This window comes from Sphaeramia orbicularis, chromosome 18 (assembly GCF_902148855.1).
Source record: "Sphaeramia orbicularis chromosome 18, fSphaOr1.1, whole genome shotgun sequence".
Classification (NCBI taxonomy): domain Eukaryota; kingdom Metazoa; phylum Chordata; class Actinopteri; order Kurtiformes; family Apogonidae; genus Sphaeramia; species Sphaeramia orbicularis.
Window position 1 is genome coordinate 27,193,925 of NC_043974.1, and position 22,783 is coordinate 27,216,707.

At 39.1% G+C, this 22,783-nt stretch overlaps 2 protein-coding genes across 3 annotated transcripts in view; both read left to right on the forward strand.

Annotated features, from left to right (window-relative positions):
* dennd4c (DENN/MADD domain containing 4C) overlaps positions 1-16,782 on the forward strand; it is a 43,167-nt gene extending 26,385 nt beyond the window's left edge. Inside the window, exons 11-34 of one of the 2 annotated variants that reach the window (XM_030162131.1) lie at positions 12-112; positions 2,176-2,400; positions 2,788-2,933; positions 3,149-3,187; positions 3,462-3,592; positions 3,678-3,810; positions 3,897-4,103; positions 5,328-5,456; positions 6,067-6,214; positions 6,307-6,453; positions 7,139-7,258; positions 7,344-7,475; positions 8,219-9,321; positions 9,940-10,132; positions 10,236-10,333; positions 10,424-10,599; positions 10,708-10,866; positions 11,655-11,853; positions 11,938-12,048; positions 12,129-12,266; positions 12,935-13,052; positions 13,383-13,539; positions 13,651-13,715; positions 14,884-16,782. In XM_030162131.1, the coding sequence (XP_030017991.1) occupies positions 12-112; positions 2,176-2,400; positions 2,788-2,933; positions 3,149-3,187; positions 3,462-3,592; positions 3,678-3,810; positions 3,897-4,103; positions 5,328-5,456; positions 6,067-6,214; positions 6,307-6,453; positions 7,139-7,258; positions 7,344-7,475; positions 8,219-9,321; positions 9,940-10,132; positions 10,236-10,333; positions 10,424-10,599; positions 10,708-10,866; positions 11,655-11,853; positions 11,938-12,048; positions 12,129-12,266; positions 12,935-13,052; positions 13,383-13,539; positions 13,651-13,715; positions 14,884-15,020 (4,312 nt within the window). In that variant the 3' untranslated portion in view covers positions 15,021-16,782. The remainder of the gene's footprint in view (positions 1-11; positions 113-2,175; positions 2,401-2,787; positions 2,934-3,148; positions 3,188-3,461; positions 3,593-3,677; positions 3,811-3,896; positions 4,104-5,327; positions 5,457-6,066; positions 6,215-6,306; positions 6,454-7,138; positions 7,259-7,343; positions 7,476-8,218; positions 9,322-9,939; positions 10,133-10,235; positions 10,334-10,423; positions 10,600-10,707; positions 10,867-11,654; positions 11,854-11,937; positions 12,049-12,128; positions 12,267-12,934; positions 13,053-13,382; positions 13,540-13,650; positions 13,716-14,883) is intronic. The other variant, XM_030162133.1, reaches the window with a different exon arrangement.
* A 2,582-nt stretch (positions 16,783-19,364) lies between these two features.
* Positions 19,365-22,747, forward strand: cdca9 (cell division cycle associated 9). Its single transcript, XM_030161687.1, has 10 exons — positions 19,365-19,617; positions 19,700-19,831; positions 19,924-19,964; positions 20,039-20,090; positions 20,189-20,256; positions 21,020-21,075; positions 22,031-22,108; positions 22,190-22,271; positions 22,359-22,445; positions 22,538-22,747. Exons 1-10 carry the CDS (start codon positions 19,518-19,520, stop codon positions 22,574-22,576), a joined length of 735 nt encoding a protein of 244 aa, XP_030017547.1. The 5' UTR covers positions 19,365-19,517; the 3' UTR covers positions 22,577-22,747.
* Positions 22,748-22,783: the final 36 nt, after the last annotated feature.

A 22,783-nucleotide genomic window follows, 5' to 3' on the forward strand; every position in this document is an offset into this window, starting at 1 on the left:
GTTTGTTACAGGTCTGATGAGAAGAGACACAGCAACTGGAAGAACCTCCCAAAAAAGCCCTGCAAGAGCCTCATTAACTCACTAAGCAGCTTGCACCACCAGCTGGCCACTAGTATGAACAGCACATTACCTCTCCTTACCAGAACATTTCTTTGGTGAACTACATTTCTGTAACTCTTAAAGAGAATGTGACGCAGATGATTATTTAAATCTATATTTTCATTGCGCAATGCAAAAACTTATTGCCATGCAGCATATCAAATGTGTAAGGGAAGAAAAGGTAAGATGATCCTTAATTAATCCCACAATAGGGAAATTTTCAGTAGAGAGAGGAATATGAAAATTAAGGGTAAAGTAAAAAATATAAAAAGCATAATAAAATATACGAAATATAAAAAGTAGATAAAGTAGCACTCAGTAGAGTTGTTTTTTGATGTTGCTGTCTACTTAATAAGGTAATATATTTAATAAGAATGGCAAACTTTTGAGGTACAATCCCTATTTCTCCACCTCCTTCAAACAGTAAGTTTTCCAGTACCGTACTTTCCAGGCTATAGTGCACACCTGACTATAAGCTGCACCTGAATATAAGCTGCACCCACCAAATTTTAAAAGAAAAAAATATTTGTACATATATAGGCTGCACCTGACTATAAGCCGCAGGTGTCCACATTGTAACATGAGATATTTACACAGAAAGATGGTAAACAGAAAGATTATTTAAATGTTTATTTCCATACCTTAACTGCTTTTTTCCAAACAGTGCCTGTAACACAGCAGTAAAACGGCTGTAATATGGCTGGTTAAAAAACCCAGAAAAGTCACTGATTGCTATCTTCCTTCTGCACATTGAAACCATTGAAGTCGTCTTCAATGTCGGAGTTGAACATCCTCATAAAGGCTCCGTCACACACCTTCTTAGTCTCTCTTCTGTTGTCACTCTCAATGGCAGTTACGTGCAGCAGCTCTGTTTCCTTCTTGGACAGACAGATCGATTGCTTTTAACTTCAAAGCTGCATCATTTGCATTTCTTCATGTGTTTTCCATGATGAGGGTTTGTGCATGACATGCAAAATGATTAAGTTAAGCTTAAAACTTCTCCTCTTCCCATCACCTCTTCCACCTGTCTCTCACTTTTGCGCTTTCTGCTAGAGCGCCCCCTGGTGGCCGTTAGCCCGTAAAAATCTATACTCAAGCTGCATCGTTGTATAAGCTGCAGGGTTCAAAGCGTGAGACAAAAGTAGCAGGTTATAGTCCAGAAAGTATGGTACTTTCCTCTGGTTTCTAAGCTTAGATTGTGTGTGATCGCATTTCGCTGATCTTACACGATCAGAAACTCTGCATTTTTGCATCACTTTGGACTCACGTTATTACAACATTTTGACAATATCTAGATGAAGTAAACACACGGTTAACAGTGTTAACTCTTAATCCTAATTTACTAATTAAATAAGTGTCTTACACTCTATCATACCTCTAAAGCTTAAATGTAAGTCAGACTCAGAACATTACATAATTACTGTAACTCTTTATGATTATTTCTTCAGCCAAATAACACATTATGCAAACTGAAACATTTGGCACTAAAATATTGCTATAAATGGACTGAAACAAACTCATTAAATCAGCAACCAGTGCCAACAACATTAATGCTACAAACCCATGGGTTAATGCAACGTTCTCTGTAAAATACTGTTGTTATACTGATTAATTAGATGGTATTAAATGAGGAGGAATGTTTTTTATTTATGAAAAGTATATTATAGGCCAAATTAAAACTGTAAAATCAGCCAGCCTTAATAACAGTAGTGAAAAATTGAAAGCTCTAGTAGGCATTAGTTTTCTGTGGCCATTCCATAATAACCATTAACAGCATATTGCAATTAATGTGGTCTGAGTGGAGCCTAGACTTATGTACTTTGTCTTGGCTCTCTTTTTGAAATTGAGAAAGTCTCTTTGGAGAGGACCCTCCTGATATTTTGTTGTCATTTTTTCATAACTGTGTTGTGCATCTTTATATTCAGTCTATACTTGAACTGTAGGAGGTGATTGTGTAGGTTCAGTTTGGCATTTTTTTTTTTTACTTTTTAAGGATGGTTGGACTGAAACTCAAACAAGATCAGATTATTTGTAACTGTAATCTAATTAAGTGACACATATTGGTTTGTGTTGTAGTTTCAGTGCGTCAAACATCACAGGAGAGCTCAGCAATCGACATGACCCCCATTGAGGCGGACTTCACTTGGCATAAGAAGAAGACGGCTCTAGAGATGGAAATCCAGGAGGCCTTCTTACGATTCATGGCCTCCATCCTGAAGGGCTACCGCTCCTACCTCAAACCCATCACCACGGCACCCTCTGAGAAAGCCACAGCCGCAGACTCGCTCTATGACCTGCAAGGTAACTGACTGATGGCTCATTGTTTCATAATAAAAGGCATTACTTGGATATCAGCAGGTTCAGTAATGACTTTGTTAATGGGATTCTTTATTGTTGTTGTCAATATCTTTCTGGTTTTGTATTTTATGCATAATTTAACACTGTAGTTCTAATAGTTTCACCTAATGCCTTATTTTATTGGCAAATCTATTTCAAGGAGCATCCACACTATCAATCACCTTCAGTGTTTTTACAAATCAATCATCTCCTCATCTGCTATAATAAGAGCTGGCTAATGGTCATTGCTGAGAAATTGGTTCTTAGTCCATTTAGGTTCGCCTCTCAAAATCAATTTCAGATGCACAGATTAGTTTTTCAGCAGCTGCTAACTTCTATCCTTTCCTGCAGGCTTTCTGAAAAGCAGAGACCGTGCCCACCAGAAGTTCTACTCCCAGCTCACCAAGACTCAGATATTTATCCGCTTCATAGAGGAGTGTACCTTTGTCAGCGACAAGGACACCGGCTTGGCCTTTTTTGATGATTGCGTGGAGAAGGTGATTAACAACAGGCCTCAGTTTGATCTTAGATACATGTATATACTGCGCAATTTAATGGTGTTTTTTTTCCTCACTGGAGGTTTGCTTCTACGAAAGAGCTTTTGTTTTATGTTGTTTTATTGGCAAAATAACATTCATTCGCTGGGAGACTCGGGAAGTCAAATTTCCTCTGATTCATTCTGTTTCCTTTGCTCTCCTTCCTCTTCTTGCAGCTTTTTCCCTCTGATAAAATCACGGACAAGGGCACCAAGGTAATTGCTTAAACTGTAATCAGATTTCACTGTACCTTTTTGTTTTCCTTTTTTGTTCAGGTCTAACATTTTCCCCTTGTGATGAACTTTCCTGCATTTCCTCCTCTCAAATCTTGAAAGCCAATCAAACAAGCTAGTTTTACCGCTTGATTACGTGTGCGCATGAAAACCCTCAATAAAAACAGGAACTGGAATGCAAACACATATGTACGACCACACCACAAATGAGGATGTTTCAAAGGCTCTGAGGCTTTAATTGTGTCTCTTCATGTAGGTTGAAGGAGAGTCATCTGAGGACACAAAACTGTTGGAACTGGATGAGTCACAGAAGAGTGAGCACACGGTCTTTGTTATGCCCCCTGAACCTCCACCAGGGGATGGACCTGAACCACCTGCCCGATACATGTACGTTTTTCGCAGGTTAAGCATTTCATTTTTTTTTTTTTTTTGCTCATGCTAACATGCATCAATCCCCGTGTTTGTTCTCCAGGTATAAAGGTTTCCCCAGGCTGAAGATGGAGCTGTTTGACCGCCCCAGAGCGTTACGTCCAGCACTGAGCAGCAGAGCGGCAGGGGCCAGTTTGTCTAGCAGTCCCGCCCTTCTTGCCAAAAGAACGAAACAGGTACGACTCTCAGACTTTGTGTATCTTCATCAACATTTGTTCCCTCCGAACTGAAATAACAATCAAGTGTCTGGTTGATCCAAAAGGAGATCAAGCTAGCGTACAAGATGGCAAAACGCTTCTACTCAAACCCTCCGCTGTGGGCGCGTTGCCTCTTCAGTCACTGCTACAGCCTGTGGTTCATCTGCCTGCCTGCCGCTGTGCGACTGGCCAAGTCTAAAAGCCGAGCCATGCAGCAGGCGTACAACATTCTGCTGAAGATGAGGACCACTGAGGTGGAGGTTCTGGATGAGGTACTGTGCAGTTCATTCCAACTTTAATTAATGTTAGTTTATTGACATAGGAACCTTATTTTGAATGGTTTGAAGTATTTCTTACTAAAACATTAAATTAATATTCAGTAAACAACAAAGAGCTAAAGACCAATTGGAAGGATGTTAACAAAACTTTGGTAGTGATGAACAGTAGAAGTGTACTGTAAATGTGTTCACGTAAATCGATTAAACTGATTAAAAAAAAAAAACAACAAAAGCAAATAGGATAAATAAAGCAGCAAGTAAAACACATTACATTGCCCTGCATTTCGTAAATTTGTTGGGATCAACTTAAACTAGAGAAATTGTTCTCTGAAAGAGTTTATAATTACTTACCACACCAAAACCTTGTGAAATGCAGTGGAGAGGTGTCAGATGTAATAGACATAATAAGATAAAAACAAAATTGAAGCGCCAACAAGATTAAAATACACAAAAGAAGTAATAAAATAATATGTTACAAGCCAGACATTATGTAAAAGATGTATCAAGGCAAAAACAATGTGAAAGGTACAACAAAATGACAACATTGTAAATCACATAAAAAAATAGACTTTCAGAGTCAATGTTTAACCAATTTAAGAGTAAATAAAAATGTATAAGTTTGGGTCCAGAAGAGACATCACATTTCTTTTTAGGTTCTCAAGATGAAAAAGTTCAGGAACCAGTGTCCTGGGATGAAACTGAAGCAACAGCTATTAATGAAATAACTTGATGTGTGACTGAAAGACACAGATATCTAGAGACTTAACTTTTAACTGCATGAGCTCAATATTTAGTGAATATATTTATGTTGCAGATCATGCACAATTTCAACAGATGATGATGTTTCTGTTTGTTCATTAATTTGTCGTCTGTCTTTTTTTCCATTTTAATTTCTTGATCTAATGGAATTTTACTTTCCTCTTAGGGAAAATTGATCTGTATTTATATCTGTAAACACACATCATAATATTTACCTATTAGTAACTTTATCAGTATAGCTGTACATCACTATATTTACATCCTCCTTTCTGAAAAATGTTAGAAATTAATGTACAGGTCTTCAATAACTGTGAATACTGTTAAGATGATTGAAGAGCGTGTAAGAGCATCTGCTTCGTATCATGTTACACCCTTTTCTGTGTGATGTGAAGTTCTGGTTGTATATCTTTGTTACTTTTTATGCCTTTTAGTTTTCATTTGATTGTCTCTGGCTCTCAGGTGTGTTACAGAGTGGTGATGCAGCTCTGCGGTGTGTGGGGTCTTCCTGTTATGGCAGTGCGTGTCCTGGTGGAGATGAAGAAAGCTGGAGTACACCCCAATGCCATCACATACGGATATTACAACAAGGTCCTGTACCCTACTTTTAAAGAGAGACATTCTTTTTATAGTGATAATATGAGGCTCTTTAAATCACTACATCACCTACAGGCACTTCATGGTCAGGCACCGCTGTACTTCACTGAACTGTTGCATCAGCATGCTCCCATGCAGCCACTGAGGTCAGCTGATCAGGGTCTGCTGCTTGTCCCCCGTACCAGGCTCAAAACCAAAGGGGACAGAGCCTTTTTAGCAGTGGCTCCCAGATGGTAGAATGCCCTTCCACCTGAGCTACAAGCAGCAGCCTCAGTGGACATTTTTAAGAGGCATCTTAAGATGCACCTTTATTCTTTTGCTTTTATGGGTATTCCTTGATTTTATTGGGTATTTTAAAATTTCATAATTCATGCTTTTGCACTTTGTGCTCTTTTGTGTGTTGCTGTTTTATGTCTTTTATTCTGTAAAGCTTTTTGTATTTTTTTTTTTTTTTTGTGTGCGTGCAGCTGTCTTCTATCTTTTTAATCTGTAAAACACTTTGTGAGGTTTCTCTGTGATAAGTGCTATATAGATAAATTTTACTTACTTTTTACTTACTTACATCAAAAACAGTTTTCTCATTTTTTTGTCATTCTTCCTGCAGGCAGTCTTAGAGAGCCCATGGCCGAGCCGAAACCGCAGTGGCCTGTTTATGTGGACCAAGCTGCGTAATGTGCTGCGTGGAGTTGCTCAATTTAAACACGCTCTACACCGCAAGCCTTCCAAGAAGGGAACTTCGCTCACAACTACAAGTGAGATCTGTTTGTTTAGCTGATATGAAAGCACAAGGCTCTAAAATAAATAAGATTCATCAAACTCTTGCACTTTTTTTCCATCTACTCAGCTGCATCAATAGGCAGTTCAGCAGTCACTGACGCTGACCGTTTGAGTCATGGAAGCGCTGACAGCTCAAATGAGGTCAATGGTGAAGATAACGTGTTTGCCCACAGCCACAGCATGGAAGACACATCAGACAACCACTGTAATACAGGTAATAATGATTCGGGAGGGTTTGGTTTGTTCATCTCTGCTTCTGGACGAGATGTACTGTGACTGAGGGGGTCACAACTGTAGAGAAACATCAAAAAAATTGGATAATACACACTTAATCTGGAAGAATCTTCAAATGTTTGTCACATCCCATCATTTTTTGTACAATTGGATTTGCTTCCAAATGCACCATTGCATTCTGTATTCACTTTTCAAACAGCCATCCCTGCATACTTTCCATAATATTTACTGGTTGACTCATTTAGGATACTTGCCCTCCTTATTTCAAGTCAGTTATTGCATTCCATATTTGTGGCCAAGTGGAATATGCGCTCCTCCCTTTACACCAGAGTTAAAGGCAGCTAAATTTGGCCTGTTGTTATTCCAGTCTTCTGATGCTAATAATTGGAATTTCTCAGTGATGTGTTTGACTGCACTCTTCACCAGTAACATTAAAACACCAAATGAGGGACTATCTCTGGGATGAATAGTCGTCATTCCTTCAGTATAGGTCATAGACTTGTAGAATCAATGTTTTTAGTGGCTCAACACCTCAATAAGAGACCCATAAAATGACAGCACACTCATATCTCTGCATTTAAAATACATGGGCAATATTTGTTCATGTTGAGAAGAGAGAAAGAAAACCATTAGCTAATATTGACGTGTGTGCTTCTAATCCACAGGAAGACAATCGGATCAAGGCTATGGTTCCAAGGATGAGTTACATCAGGAGCTGCCAGAGCCTTCAAATACAGCTGTGCTTTCCACTGAAGAGCGAAACGGTGGCAAATCACAGCACAATGGTGAGAAACACTTGTTATACTGTCATGTGGGATGTTGTCTGCACCACAAAACAAATGTCTGACGTGTTTACTTTATGTTGTGTAGGAGGTGACATAGCAGGTTCGGTGGACAGCGCTGTAGCAGTGGCAGAGCCTCCCAGCCCTGTTGATGTGACCTCACCTGTTCCTAGTATTGTCAGGTTGTCCACAGGGAGCTTTGATGGTGGCAGGGAAACTGGTGAGCATAAGGATAAGGGTTTAACCCGTAAGGACCCAAACGGCTGCCAACGACCAAAACCATTTACTGATCTAAAATGTTTAATACGTGTTGATCCACTAATACTGTCAATACATGTAAACAATTTATATAAAATGCTGTTTGTCATCTTTTCATGGTCATCAGATATGACCCATTTGGACATTCAGAGGCTCCATAGTTACTGTGGAAACACTGTCATCTTCTACAACACTGATTCACCAGTAAAACCCATGGAGTTTGACAACTGACTTTTGATGTAAATGCTTGCTTGATGTTTAGTTAATGATATGTTTTGCTGAAAAAGTCACTTTTTTGGTTCGTCTCTGTGTCAGGCCTTTGATGAACTGGCAACTCGTCCAGGGTGTTTCCCGCGCTTGCCCATAAGTAGCTGGGATAGACTCCAGCAACCCCCGTATTCCTAGTGAGGATAAAGCAGGTTCAGATGATGAATGAAGGAATGAAGTCCCTGTTTTTGATATAATTACCCTCAAAATTTGAACATGATCAGTTAATTAAATATCATAAAATACCTGAGTTTCACTGAAAAAAGTAATATACAGAGGATAGTATTAGAATAAATGGCGATAAATTGCTTAAGAAAGGTTAAAATAGAGAGAAGTATGCATTTAGGAACTGCCACAAAAGTAGCACTGGGTCTTTATGGGTTAAAGATGCAATCGGAAGTTGTGAAGACAACGCTTACTATCTGTGTATTCCCGTAGGTTCAGGGAAGCTGTTCAGGAGGCACAGTAAAAACGATAATGTGTCCCTGCCTGATGACGATGCCCCAATGGTATCTGAAGATGTCGTTAACCAGTCACAGCAGCAGAGGCAGAAGGCCTTCGCTGAGCGCAGCTGTAGCTTCAGTGCTGAAACCCGTGCTGGAATGCTGTTGGAGAAAGGCGTGGACCACATGGCCAGCCAAATGGGCGCAGATGCCCGTATCCTGGCTGCGGCACTGTCCGTCAGCCAAAGTCCACCCCCCAACAGTGTTTCAAAAGCACTCTTTAAAGACCTGGAGGAAGAGCCTGAAGATGACAAGGACATGGCAGGTGGGAAGCTGCCGGAGGAAGAGGCGTCAGTAGCATCCGAAGAGGAGAAGGGACTCGATAGAAATGCGGAAGACGTTGAGGTTGATGTTGATGTCGATGTTGAGGACAAAACAGAGCAAGACAAAAAGAACAGTGAGGAGGAGATGGGTGCACGTGGAGTGGCCCTTGAGAGGGAGGATGTGGAGGTGGGTTCGGACCCACTCTCCCTCCTGGTATCAGAGAGTGACGAGTCAGCCTCTGTGACCAGCCAGGAGCCGCCACGCTCTGTGCCTGCTGTAGTGTCCCGAAACCTGGCCGAGGAGATCGAAATGTACATGAGCCTGCAAAGCCCCCTTGGTGTAAAGTCATCCAGTATGGAGCTCCAGCAGCCTCAGGGAGACTCCACTGACGCCCCACAACCTAAGCAGCCACTGGAGCGGAGGTCCAGCCTCCCCGTCGCTCCTGTAAAAACTCCAATGGGCTCACCAGGCGACACACCCAAACGGAGCCCCAACGCTGTGACCCGCTCAAAGACTTTTGCGGCAAAGACAAAGACCCCTGCTAGCACCACAGCTAGTCCAGGCCCCAGGTCTTCCTCACTGACGGCGCTGGTCAAGTCTTCTCAAGGTGGCTCATTGGGTTCTGTCATTAACTCCATTTCAGGCATAAAGATGGACACCCTTTTATCAGGGCCTAAAATGGATGTCTTCAAGTCAAGCATGAAGCAGGCGGCGAATGTTGCAAGTAAAGTGTGGGGAGCGGTCGCTTCAGCTTACTCCTACTCAGATGATGAGGTGAGTGCTCTTGTATTGTAGTCCAAACACACTTTTTTGATTTTTGTAATGTTATTACATCACTCCACCTCCTGAAAACAGGGCTTTAAACTTAAAATCCAACAATGTGAGTTTTCAGTATTGAAATGCCTCATATACGAAAGTGGCAAAACTTAGAATTTAGTTAAAAGTTAATGTTAGTGTGTTGTGATTGTGTGGTTAATGTGATGTCTGCTCAACAAAAATAAACACTTATAGAGGTAATAAGTTAAGATATGTTAATGTGTGTTCATGCTCCTTTTTTCTAATATGGATAAGTGTAAGTTCAATGAGATCTGGCTCAAGATTTGTATGTGTACTGCTTGGTTGAATCCTGTTGAGTCTGAGAATATCTTACACAAGGTGAGGCAGACTTCAAATAGGAACTTCGGTTATAAAGATGGAAGAGTTGCACAAATATGGCCTCTTTGTGACTAACAAATAGGTCTTAATTTCATTCATAAAGAGGTCTTAAAGTCTTGAATCTAACTTACTTAGATTTGCAGAAAACTTATTGATTTTGTCCCAGACACTGGATTCACAAGCTCCGCAATCTAGTAAATCTCAAAAACAAACCCCCTTCCAAACATTATTCTGCAGGATGAACAAGGTCTGGGTGCTGGCGGTTTCCCAGTAAACCTGGATGAACAGATGCTGGCTGCGCACGATATAGATGAGAGTCCTGACAGAGGGGTGATCCCGGGTTTGGTGGCCAATGGTCTGAACCAGAGCTGCACCAGCCTTGGCAGTAGCAGCGGCAGCAGTGACACAGGCCGAGGGACACACCAGACACGTAAGCACACACCAGCTGATACAAATGAGCAGCAACCAAGGGTATATTGAGGCATTTGCTGAGGTCAGTGGCGTTGGCAGTTAAAGTCAGTCTCCATTTGCAGATCCGACCCCAGGCCGTGCAGGCAGGGGTCCAGACTCTGAGCAAGGGTCTTCACATCACGCCTCCTCCTTGAGCATCTACCAGAACTTTGCACTAGAGGTCAGACATGCTACACTCTCCCACTGCATTCTCTTCTTATTAATACGTAAATATTTGAGCAGCCTGCAAAATATATTTCTATGTGAACAGGTTCTTATGTCGAGTTGCTCCCAGTGTCGCAACTGTGAAGCCCTGGTTTACGACGAGGAGATCATGGCGGGTTGGACGGCTGATGACTCCAACCTCAACACCAACTGCCCTTTCTGTCGCACAGCCTTCCTTCCCTTATTGCACATTGAGTTTCACGATCTACGCACAATGACTGGGTAAGGATGTATACTGTAAAACTCTAAATTGAGATTTAGGTTTTACATTTTAGTTTTAGTTCCAAACAGACACAGTCTGACTTCGATATCATTACTTTGCTCCTCCAGCTTCTACATGAATCCCAGTGCCTCAGGAGACAGTATCCACAGCACCAGCGCACAGCCCACAGCTAGCAGTTCAGCCGACATCAAGACAACAGATCTTATCTCGTTTCCTGAAGAGGAACCCAGAGGGACCCCTGATAACAAACCTGGAACACCTAAGAAGTAAAGCCAGTTTTACACCCATGCTACAATCCCAGATCTTACTATATTCCAATGTAATAATGGTCATCACATTCTGTTTTGATATTCCAATGTAGGCCTCATATTAAATATTGTATTTTCTGATGAAGATGTAGAGGATGTGCTGATTATTTCAAAGCATTTTTTAAACATGTAACACATTCAGACTCTGTGTCAGCTGAAGTTTTTATCACATGACCTCTTTCTTGATTAGATCGGCTTTGAACCCTATACACAGACAGTGAGACAAGAAAACCAGGCAAAATGGCCAAGCGAAAAAAATATATTTCTGGTGAAAAGGAAGAAACACTCCTACCTCTAGAATTATGAGAGACTTAGACATCAACATAAGATAATGGTAGCCTTTTCTGGAAGGTGGTAGATGGGATGAATGTGGAAGGCTGTTTACACATGGTTGAACAAGTCTGCCGATGGTGGAAAATCCTGTTTTGGTGCAAAGAAGCAAAACATATCAAGCAGAGCAAGCTTTTCCACATTTGTTTATAATGTCATGGCACTGACCCCTGTTAAAACCAGCTAAGAATGTCACTGTATGCACAAAAGCATATGAAGGGTAATATTAGTCCTATATTAATTTTCATCAGAAATGTACAACAGCTAAGAAGGAATTTTGTCTTTTTTGGACGAAGGATAAAAAAAACTGTGTGAAAAGGCTAGAATTTTCAAATTTCCTCTCAGAAGCAAAATATCAGCCTCATTTCTTCCAGCGTTGCATTTTCCTAAACCAAATGTGTGTATTGTGTTTCTAGTCTGATTCCAGAACCGGTTCAGTCAGACCCCCTAGGTCTACTGGAGCGCCAGGCAGCAGGGAAACAGCCCAGATCCAGTGGAACTTCACTCACGCGCAGCAACAGTGTAGGAGGTCCTCTACAGAGTCTGGACTCATCCCAGAGACCTGGACATGGTGTTTCCACGACCAGCCTACCCTGCAGCCTGCAGGAGGTGTCGGTTAGTGTCCCACACCGTCCCCACATGAGCTTATTATTCATATGTGCAAAATAAGTGATGGAACTGTCACTGTGTGTTGATTAGGACGGCATTGGAACCAAACGGCCAAACCCTAAGCCAGTATCTGTTCCATATCTGAGTCCTCTGGTGTTACGCAAGGAGCTGGAGACACTACTAGAGAATGAGGGAGATCAGGTAGAAAACAATTTTCTCAGGCTCATTACCCTCGCATAATTGTCCACCTCTTTGTTGACTGACCCCCTGTGTCCATGCAGGTGATCTACACCCACAAGTTCCTCAGCCAGCACCCGATCATCTTCTGGAACCTGGTTTGGTATTTCCGCCGTCTGGACCTGCCCACTCACCTGCCCGGTCTCATCCTGACCTCGGAACACTGCAACAATGGAGTACAGGTCGGACACTGGCTTTTTTCTATTTCTGTCTTTCTCTCACATAAGACTAATTAGGGTATTTGCAGGTCCCTCAATCATAAAATCAGATTAGATTGTAAATTTTATGTTTCGCCAAAGTCGCATTAACTCCACTTTGAAATGTGTTAAAACTGTAACAAAACTTCCTCTAACTCATCACAGTGTGGTGGGAGAGCTGAAGTGGCCTTTCCTCTTTTCTGTTTCTAGAAGTAATGACTAGTAAATTGATATCAGTAATTGTTTTTATTGTATTTATTATCAAGCAACAGTGTATTTATACATTGTTAAATCCTGTTAATAATGAATTTGTTCAAGAAAAAGGTCAATTGAGGACTGAAAGGTATTGGGGTGTAACGATTTGAAGTTACTAGGAGAAAAAAACATAAAACTCACAAAACCACTGTAAATAAGTAAGTTCTGTATTGGTTTGTTTTCATATAAGGATTGTCTAAGTCTGGCTCTAATGTTACCGCACAAGTAGGCCCCAAATTGTGTTTTTAAACAGTCTTAAAAGTGTTAAATTTACACTTAAATGTAAAATTGAAACCTACATAAACCCAGCTAGTACACATCACACATTTCTTTTTGTTAACTTTGCACAAAATAATACCAAATGGACCAAATAAGTAAAAGTGTGTGTCTTTTTACAGCTGCCCCTGACATCTCTGTCCCAGGACAGTAAGCAGGTTTACGTCCAGCTCCTGTGGGACAACATCAACCTCCACCAAGAACGTGGAGAGCCACTCTACCTCCTGTGGAGAGGACTGTGTAAGTACACACACAGACCCACGGAGATAATGGACTTAAAGATTCATGTGTAGTAACTGTGATTATGGGGTCTTCAAGCAGATCTGATAATAAAAGCTCTTATAAGTTAAATAGACTTTAGTGAATAAATGTCAATAAGTTCAGCTTATTTATGCTATTTAAGAATAATATTATAATTATTCAGATGTATTACTCAAAAATCCACTTGAAGAAAGTTGATAAATATGACCTTTCCCTCATTTGCCTTGTTGCTACTCCACCATTGTCCAGTAGGGGTCAGACCTGAGGCTCATTCTGGTCTTTTCTATTTTGCTTTTTTTATTTTCGCAGTGGAGAAGAAGGGGACACTGGCTCCTACAGACTACCAGGAGATCCGAACCCTCCTCAACACGATTGTTCGCAACATCCAGACCAACGATGTCTACGGGCCAATCAACCTGCTGATCCGGGAGATCAAACGGCGTCCAGAGGGAGTCAAACGTCAGAGGTCAGCACGCCAAAAACATATTTTCTCTCTTTTCATTGCCATGTACACTTTTACACAAGTATCTAAAGAAATATGAGTAATCAGTTTGATCTGTGTTGTATGGTCTTTCAGGAGTATATACAGAGAAATACTGTTTCTGTCCCTTGTGGCTTTGGGACGGGAGAACATCGATGTAGGTGAGTTAATAAGTCCGCGAAGTATTTGTGCATTTTGTAACATTTTGATCTGTAATTGTCATACATGTATCATCAAACTCAGTGACTACTTTAAAGCTTATTTATGCTCGCTTTCATATGTAAATAGGTACATCTGTTTCTAATGTTGTCAAGCGTCACTGCCTTCATATTTACATGCGTCTAGGGCAGGGTTGTGGCTCGTGAGCCTGAACCAGCCCTCCCAAGGATCCAATCCTGCCGCAGGATGAATATGTGAAATGCAAAAATTTAATTGAAGATCTTAACAGTTGAGTCAAAGTCATTTTAGTTCCAAATGCCAGACTCAAAAAATGTAATAATATTCCCCCTTTTATTCAATGTTTTGTGTATTTGTGGATCTACTGTGATCCGTAAGTTGTATTGAATATGTGTAAATGAGAAGTTGAGGCATGATACTGTTAAAATTGCACTTGTTTATCTGAACAAATTTCAGGTTTTTCAGGTAATTTGCATTTTTTGTGAAAGAATAGTTTGTAAATGTGAACATTTTCATTATCTAATTTTACTTTTTTCACTCTAAAACATAGAGGAAAGTTCAGAGTTGACATGATTTATAACTTATTATGTTATGTTACTGGTCCAGTCCACTTGAGATCATACTGGGCTGAATGAGGCCCCTGAACTAAAATGAGTTTGACACCACTGGTCGAGTGCTTTGGAATAAGTGTTTCTCAATCAATCCACCAGAGGGCACTGCTCTTAATTACCATACTGGCTAAATACCGTGAAGGAGAGTAAAGTTTTTTGAGAAGAAAAAGAAAGTTAGTAATAACAATCATGGTGACGACAGAGGAGGTTTTACTAATGTGGATACTAATGTTAATATTGAGAAGGGAAGTTGGTACAAATATGTTGGTAGTTTTTCCACAAACTCACACAGTCGCTCTTTGAAAAGTTCAGCTATGATTGGAAATGATTCTCTTCAAATCTCTACACTGCCTCCACGGTTCCTGGTGGTACTGCTTCGTATTCTCCGTCTGGGTTCACATCCATAAGCTCCCAGAGAACAGACAGAATTACTGTAATGTATGCAGAGGACGGACAGAACACTCTGTCCGTATCCGTCTGCGTCTTTAATGTAGAGCACAAATGAGCCCATATGTCACTTCATGACTTTTTTGTTTTACAGAGGCCTTTGACAGAGAGTTCCGCTCTGCGTACGACGAATTGAGCGCTGAGCAGCTCAAGTCTTTGCACCGCATCGATCGACCGCCCAGCCAAAGCGTCCAGTGGTGCCTTAAATGTTTCGGAACCCCCTTCATTTGACCACTCTTCAGCTGCAAAATCCAGCAACATGTGACGGCAGGAGGGAAGGACAATATGGGCGAGGGTGTGAGCAAAACATTCTGATTGTCAGCATGGTACTAATTGTTCCCCCTTTTGTCCTGAAGATGCCCATTATCTGCTTTTTTTTTTTTTTTTTTTTTTTTTTTACTACAATATTATTAAGCTTTTCATAGGTTTTCCAAGCAGCACCAACAGGTGGGACTATTTCTATCAACTGCTTGGTGCGTTGCAGTGAATCGTTTGGGACTAGTTAAGGTGTGTGTCCTTACAGATGGTGTATACAATGATTACTTAATGTACAGAATGTACCGACTGCCCTTGAGGTTGATGATTTCGTGTGTATGTATGTAATCATCGTTTTCCAGCCTTGTTCAGCCATTTTGCTTTTATCTGTCCCGAGATTAGCTCAGAGTTGGTGGACCGTGTACAGACCCCGACTGTTTCTTTGTGCACTTTCTAACAAAAAGTAACTCAAGTCCAACTGTCTTTTTGTATATATTTTTTACACGCCAGAAATCTAAAACCTGGGGTTGCCTATGTTTTTTTGTGGCAACAAGTCTTGATGCCTTTACTGTTTGTGTGGTCCACGTCTTAATGAATGTTATTGAAGAGAGTTCAGTTTTTCTCTGGTTGTAAATGTTCAGAGTTGGGTGCTCTGTATCTGTAAATACATATCGATAGCACACATGTATATGGGAGAGGACTGAGGCCATGGACAATCAGACATTGTCAATCAGTGTGATTACTCTGCGACATTCCAGATGCCCAAACAGGTCTTAAAGTATTGATCTTCTCATCAACACCAAACTGAATATGTTTAAAAACCGGCCAAATGGATGGAGAGATCATTAAAAAAAAAAAATCCTTCAGTTTTTAAGTGAAAAGGCGTGCCACACTACTGATGAACAGCCATTTCTGCACGTTAAACCATTCTCCTGCAGGGAAAGACGCACATCAGTCCAACTCGTGTTTTTAACAGTAGCGTACTGGACTAATACGCCTTACAGATACGATAAATCACAGTTGTATCTCTTATATTCAGGCTATTCCTTACTTGCTTCATGTAGCATAGTAAAAACATTGTTTTAATTGGGTGTATTACTTGCTGATCTTTTGCTTTTATGGTTTACACACAGTTTAATAACGGTAGGAATTAGAGCTTTATACTGCAAATACCTTTTTCAATACTGCTGATGCTGTGTCGATGCAAACAATTTAATGACATTCCACTCAAAGCTGACAGAAAAAAAGCAAAGTGCTGCAATGAACTGTTGGGAAATGGATGTATATGGTCCTAATGTAGATCGGGGAGAGTAAAAGCTGATTTGTACAGAGGAAATAATGTTGTAAAATGTAAATGTGCACTGCGAACATTAAACCTAACCCAGGGTGAGGATATTTGTGACCTTCCTCACCAGCTATTAATTCAATGAGACCACCTCAGAATTTAGTTTTTCTTCCAAAACATAAGAAAAATCTCTATTTATTTTTGTATTATTGACATTTGGATTCCAGACCATGTCAGTTTAGTTTTTCTTTTTTATGACTAACAAGCCCCCTTTCCCTTTTTAATCTGTTTTAAGGGGTTTCACCTTGTACCGGCTCCCTGTGGCGGATGATGTACAGAAATACAGTTCTTTAACAATAGATAAAGTGATCTCTTACCGTCCTGTGGAAAGGAATTGAATGTCTACACATAAGTGCGCTGCAATAAATGAGTTTGTGACCTCATTCAGATCTACACACGTCTCTGTTGTCTGTTTAATGTGTCAAATCTTCAGTAATGCATTCATATGTTATTTTTTCCGTTTGTTTTTGGTTAAATCATTTATCATGTATCTATCCATCTAGCTTTTCTTGAATGTTTGCTTTCTTATTTATGTCTGAAAATGGGACGTAAAATACACCTTAGCACATTGCAACATCTGTGATGGAATTAAATCCACACAAACAGGCACTCAGAAACAACACAAGGCTTAATTTAGTTTTTAAACAAAAACTTAATTCACCATCAGGAAATTGTAACAGGTACGAAAACAGTGAGTGGACACTGAAAAGAATATGTTATTACACATTGGCAATGTTTTGATGGCTTTTTGATTACTGAGATAGAACGTGCTGACACAATTTTCCATTCCCTTCAAAAACAGTGGAAATAAGACAATATGTAATAATACAGGACCAGAATAAATAAGATGTCCCAGAAAGAACCTTTTTATTTATCCATGTCATTCTTTTACTTTAATAGGAAATGCTTCACAAGGTAGAATGTGTTCATCAGCAGAATTACATTTATTGCCCCCTTTTTTTTTTTTATTAAAAGGAGCTTTAGTGCGTAAGATTTCTATAAAATTTCTCCAAGAATATAAGTAATTTTGAAACAAAGCTCTTACTACTCTGGAGTTCATCCTTTTTTTAAAGGAAAAACAAAGTAGAGACAGCATTCTCAACCTAATGGCAGTGAGTAAAAAAAAAAAGACTGCAATGATTGGTAAATTTCACAAACCATTTTTTTTATTCACACTGAAACATAATAAATATTAAATATCAAACTAAGAAAATGTACAATTGTCAGGGAAGAAATAGGACCAAGGTTCGTAGTCCAACTGCATATTTAAAGACATCAGTTGACATTCGTTTGACCTTTAAGGGTCACTCAAGTTCAAAGGTCATGGCACCAAATGGATATGTGACTTCCTATCTATTCCCAATAGTAATTATATCAATATCTTCAACTGTTTTGAAGTTATGGCACTTTGAAATTTCTCCTATTATAGACAAATAGGGGATTTTTAAAAATTTAGAGCCTTTTATTTCTACCGTCTCAACATTTTGCATTTGTGTTAATGTCATCAAATTCAAAATTACCTTTTTCTTTTCTCATTGGTGTATTTTCTCAGTTTAAACATGTCATATTGTCTATGATTCTATTATGAATAAAATAGGGGTTTATGAAGTTTACAAATCATTGTTTTCTGTTTTTTTACTTGATATGACACATTTTATTTTAATTTTAAGAACTTTTATTTTAAAAAATATTACTCCATGTTCAGTTTGCACACGTTTGACTTACTGTATCCCTCCGCAGAGTTGAATAGTTCTTGGATAAGTCATGATGTTGGTTCCGGTTTCTCTTAATTAAGTCTCCCCCTGTGGCAGGTGTGTGAATGTGTTTTATTAAACTATTTGATTTATTTCATTTTATTTATTGGAACTGAGGTTGTAAACGAGAAAGGATAGTGTTAGCATCACAAATTTTAGAAAACCATTTTGGAATTACTGGTGTATTGTACAGTATATCTAACATTATCTAAACTTTTACAATTCACTTTCATTTTAGTAACCTTTCTAGCATTTTATTATTTTTTTCCTTTTTTTTTTTTTTTTTTTTTAATTATTTTTGGAGGGACTATATCTTTCGTATTACCTAACCTTTTCCCAGTTTATTTTTACGTTAATGAAATATTACTCCGCGTTTAGTTTCTACACATATAGCTTATTACTGTATCCCTCCGCAAAGTTGAATAGTTCTTGGAGAAGTCATGATGTCGGTTCCGGTTTCTCTTAATTAAGTCTCCCTCTGTAGCAGGTGCGTGAATTTGTGTTTTGTTAAACTATTTGATTTATTTCATTTTATTTATTGGAACTGGGGTTGTAAACAAGAAAGGATAGCGTTAGCATCACAAATTTTAGAAAACCATTTTGGAATTACTGGTGTATTGTACAGTATATCTAACATATTATCTAAACTTTTACAATTCACTTTCATTTTAGTAACCTTTCTAGCATTTTATTATTTTTTCTTTTTCTTTCTTTTTTTTTTTTTAGTAAATTATTTGTGGAGTGAGTATATCTTTCGTGTTACCTAAACTTTTCCCATTTTATTTTTACGTTAATGAAATATTACTCCGCGTTTAGTTTCTACACATTTAGCTTATTACTATATCCCTCCGCAAAGTTGAATAGTTCTTGGAGAGGTCATGATGAAGGTTCCGGTTTCTCTTAATTAAGTCTCCCTCTGTAGCAGGTGCGTGTGTTTGTGTTTTATTAAACTATTTGATTTAATTCATTTTATTTATTGGAACTGGGATGGTAAACTAGAAAGTATAGCCTTAGCATCACAAATTTTAGAAAACCATTTTGGAATTAATGGTGTATTGCACAGTATAACTTGCATATTATCTAAACTTTTACTATTTTATTTTATTTTAGTAACCTTTCCAGCACTTTATTTTTTTAGACAATTATTTTTGGAGTTAGTATATCTTTCGTATCACCTAAACTTTTCCCATTTTATTTTTACGTTAATGAAATATTACTCCGCGTTTAGTTTGCACACATTTGGCTTACTATATCCCTCCGCAAAGTTGGATAGTTCTTGGAGAAGTCATGATGAAGGTTCCGGTTTCTCTTAATTAAATCTCACTCTGTGGCAGGTGCGTGTATTGGTGCTTTATTAACTCCTGCACAGACAAAATGCCGCCGAGACGTACTAAAAAGGATGCTCAAAGTGATTTGGACCTGGACATGCGTCGGAGCAAACTCACCCTCTTCATCCAACAGTTTGAAAAAGAAGGTTTGCACGTTTCAGCTCCATAAATAGGATGATCTGCGCCCATCCTGCAGAGTTATTCCTGAATTAAACAGTTTCCTTGCAGCACAGGAGCGCATGAACGAGCTGGAAGCCAAACTGGAGAACACATTGGCCACTGTTGACAAAGTGTTCAAGGTGGAGCTGATGAAGATGCCTCCTTCTCTTAAAAACACACTGATGGGAGACCTACTCAGCGGTGAGACTTTGCCATGTTATGCATTGGTAAATCATGTGTTAATCTTTTACAAAACTTCCAACAAATTAACTTTTTTTTTTTTTTTATTGAAGTAGAGGAAATCTCAGCAGGTGAAGTGTCCATTGCTATGAAGGTGAGTGGGTTAAGTGGGAAAATGTCGCCATCTAGTGGTGAGTCGTGTTATAACAGGTAAATTTTCTCCTGCAGACTGAGTCCCTTGAGATCCAACAGCCCCTCAGGAGGATGCCCAGCAAAAGAGGTGCACGACTCTGCTGTTTTTACCCACAATTAAACTCATGCTTAAAAGTACAGTGGAAAATTATTGCATCTGAAGCTTTTGTGCTTTTCAATCTGCAGTGAAATCGACTGATTCTCCACCTGTTGGGTCCAGCTCTACCTCAAAGTCTTCAGCCAAGACCTCAAAGGTAGGTTGGCCCAGGTGTCTCCACATACCGAGACCAGGTTGCACAGATTTGGAGGGGAATATGAGTTCCAGGTTCACATTGCAAGGTTCAAATGCATTGAAAATTGTAACCAAGTGTTTGGGGAAAAAGGTAATTCTGTTGATTTCCAGGTTTTTTTGTTTGTTTTTTTTTCCCTTGCAGTTCAAAGAATGAAATGCATGAAAGTGAGCTACCAAAATATTCATGGTTAATGGCTACTTATGTACTTTTTTTTTTATTTGTGCAGTTTTTTTTTTCCCCCCATTGTCTTCATTTTGTTGTTTTTTTTCCCCTATATTTTGCAGATTGTCTTGTTCTTCCTAAAAAAAATAAATAAATAAATAAATTTAAAAAAAGGAAAATTAACAAAAATGCACTATAAGCCCAAAGAAATTAACAAAATAATCAGCAAAATATAGAAAAAAAATGAAGACAGTGGGCAAAATACTGCATAAATCAAGGGGGAAAATTACATAAGCAAACATTAACATAATTTCCTGATAAATCACAGTTCATCAAAGTAAACTAATATTCATTCCTATTCAATGTAATCTATATTTTTATCAGCCAAGACAAAATCCACTTGTTTATAATCAAAGATATTTTGTGTTAATATATTTTATATGTGCAAAGACAAATTAAGTCTACCTTATTTTGGTAACTTGTCCCACACTCGTTTTCCGTATAGGTTATGTTTAATTACTACTTTTGTGAGTTTCTTCTGGATTTGTTGAACTTTATGTAGGGAGGAAGAGGAGCAAAAAAGACCAGAACTGGCAGCAAGACCACTGGAAACTTCAGGTACAGTCAACTGTAATGGCTAGGTTGTTAAACATACGGCCCGTGGGCCAAAACTGGCCCACTAAAGGCTCCAATCCAGCCCATGGGATGAATTTATGAAATGCAAAAATGACCCTGAAAATACAAAAAATTGAGTCAAGGGTGTCAAACTCATTTTAGTTCAGGGGCCACATACAGACCAATTTGTCTCAACTGGGTCGGACCAATAAAATAATAGCACAATAATAAAGGTTGTAGTAATAACAATAATAATAATAATAAAGGTTGTAATGCATGAGTGAAAATGAGAAGCAGAGGCAGAATGTTGCTGAAATTGCACTTATTTTTTCTTAAATATCAGGTTTGTTGTTCCCTTTTTTTTTTTTTTTTTTTTTTTTTTTTTCTCTGAAGTGTAGTTTGTAGGTGTAAACATTTTCGTCATGTGATCTGTCTTTCTTCCTTTCTGTTAGTTTGTCCGTTCGGCTGTATGTGGCCCTTGAACTAAAATGGTTCAAGTACTGATGGTCAGGGTTCCTTCTGGTTTCTACAAGTTAAATCTAAGACTATTTAGAACAGAATTTAATGCCCATTTCACAGCCATACTGGCAAAACTTTGAGACTCTGTGTTGGGCTGAATGTTCTGTGATTTCTCACCGGGGGCTGCAAAGTTAGTGATGATTGGTTCCTAATTTCAATATAAATTGTCGGGTTGGAACAGGTGGAAGTGAGTTGACTAACGTTACTTTCTTTGCAGCTTGGATGTTTCCCCAGACATGTTTAAATACAATACAGCAAACACATTTATGGCAACATTACTTAAGACCTATCAAATCTAATGCTTTTTTTAAAGACGGTTTTAAGGTATTGCATTCAGATTTGTAAATTGAAGACTTTTTAAGACCCTGTGGGACCCCTGGATGGTAGAAGTGTTGTGCAGCTCAGTTCAGACACCTGATGTTGCTTTTGACTCCTGCAGGGGAACCTCAGTCAGTATCAAAAGAAGTGAAAGTCTTAAGAGTGGCGACCACGACGCTTCAGCCAGACCTCAGCTCAGGTGCGTTGGGTTTGAACAGTGGTGGATTAAGACCAGGTTTACACTGTGTCCTGTTAATAAACACCTCTCATCCTGTCCCAGGTCTGTCGTCTCCACCGGTGATCTGCCCTGTTCCATGTCCAGATCTGCGGCATACATCAGCCTAACCACAGCACAGGGACACGTATGTACTGGTACTCAATTTTAAGTTTCATACTGCTGCACCATAATCACTTGTTAAACTTGTCTCTTTACAACATCCCTCCCTCAGACTGTCTGCTTCTCTGAAGAAACAGAGGAAGAACTGAACCTGGATTTGCTGGATGATGTGGCGTGGTGTCACATAGAGAAGCTCAAGGTAGTTTGCATTTTCAGATGATTAACGCCAGCGCATGAGACTTCTGAGAAATATGTCAGGTAGCTTCCTAATAACTAAACTTTGGATTTCAGAAAATGATGGATCGTCTTTCAAGTCGTTGCCAGCGATGAAGTCTTTGTCTTATTGGGTTTTTAAAAATATTAAATTTGATCTTGTTTCAAAAATAAAGTTTGTATCTTTAAGTGTTAAAGAGCTTGAACTCTTTTTCTAGTGACTTCCAAATTAATTTCTCTACATTTAACTCTTCTTAAATGATTTATCACCATTTATAATATACTGGATCCTCTGAAGTTTGCATTTTTCTGTGAAAGTCAGGT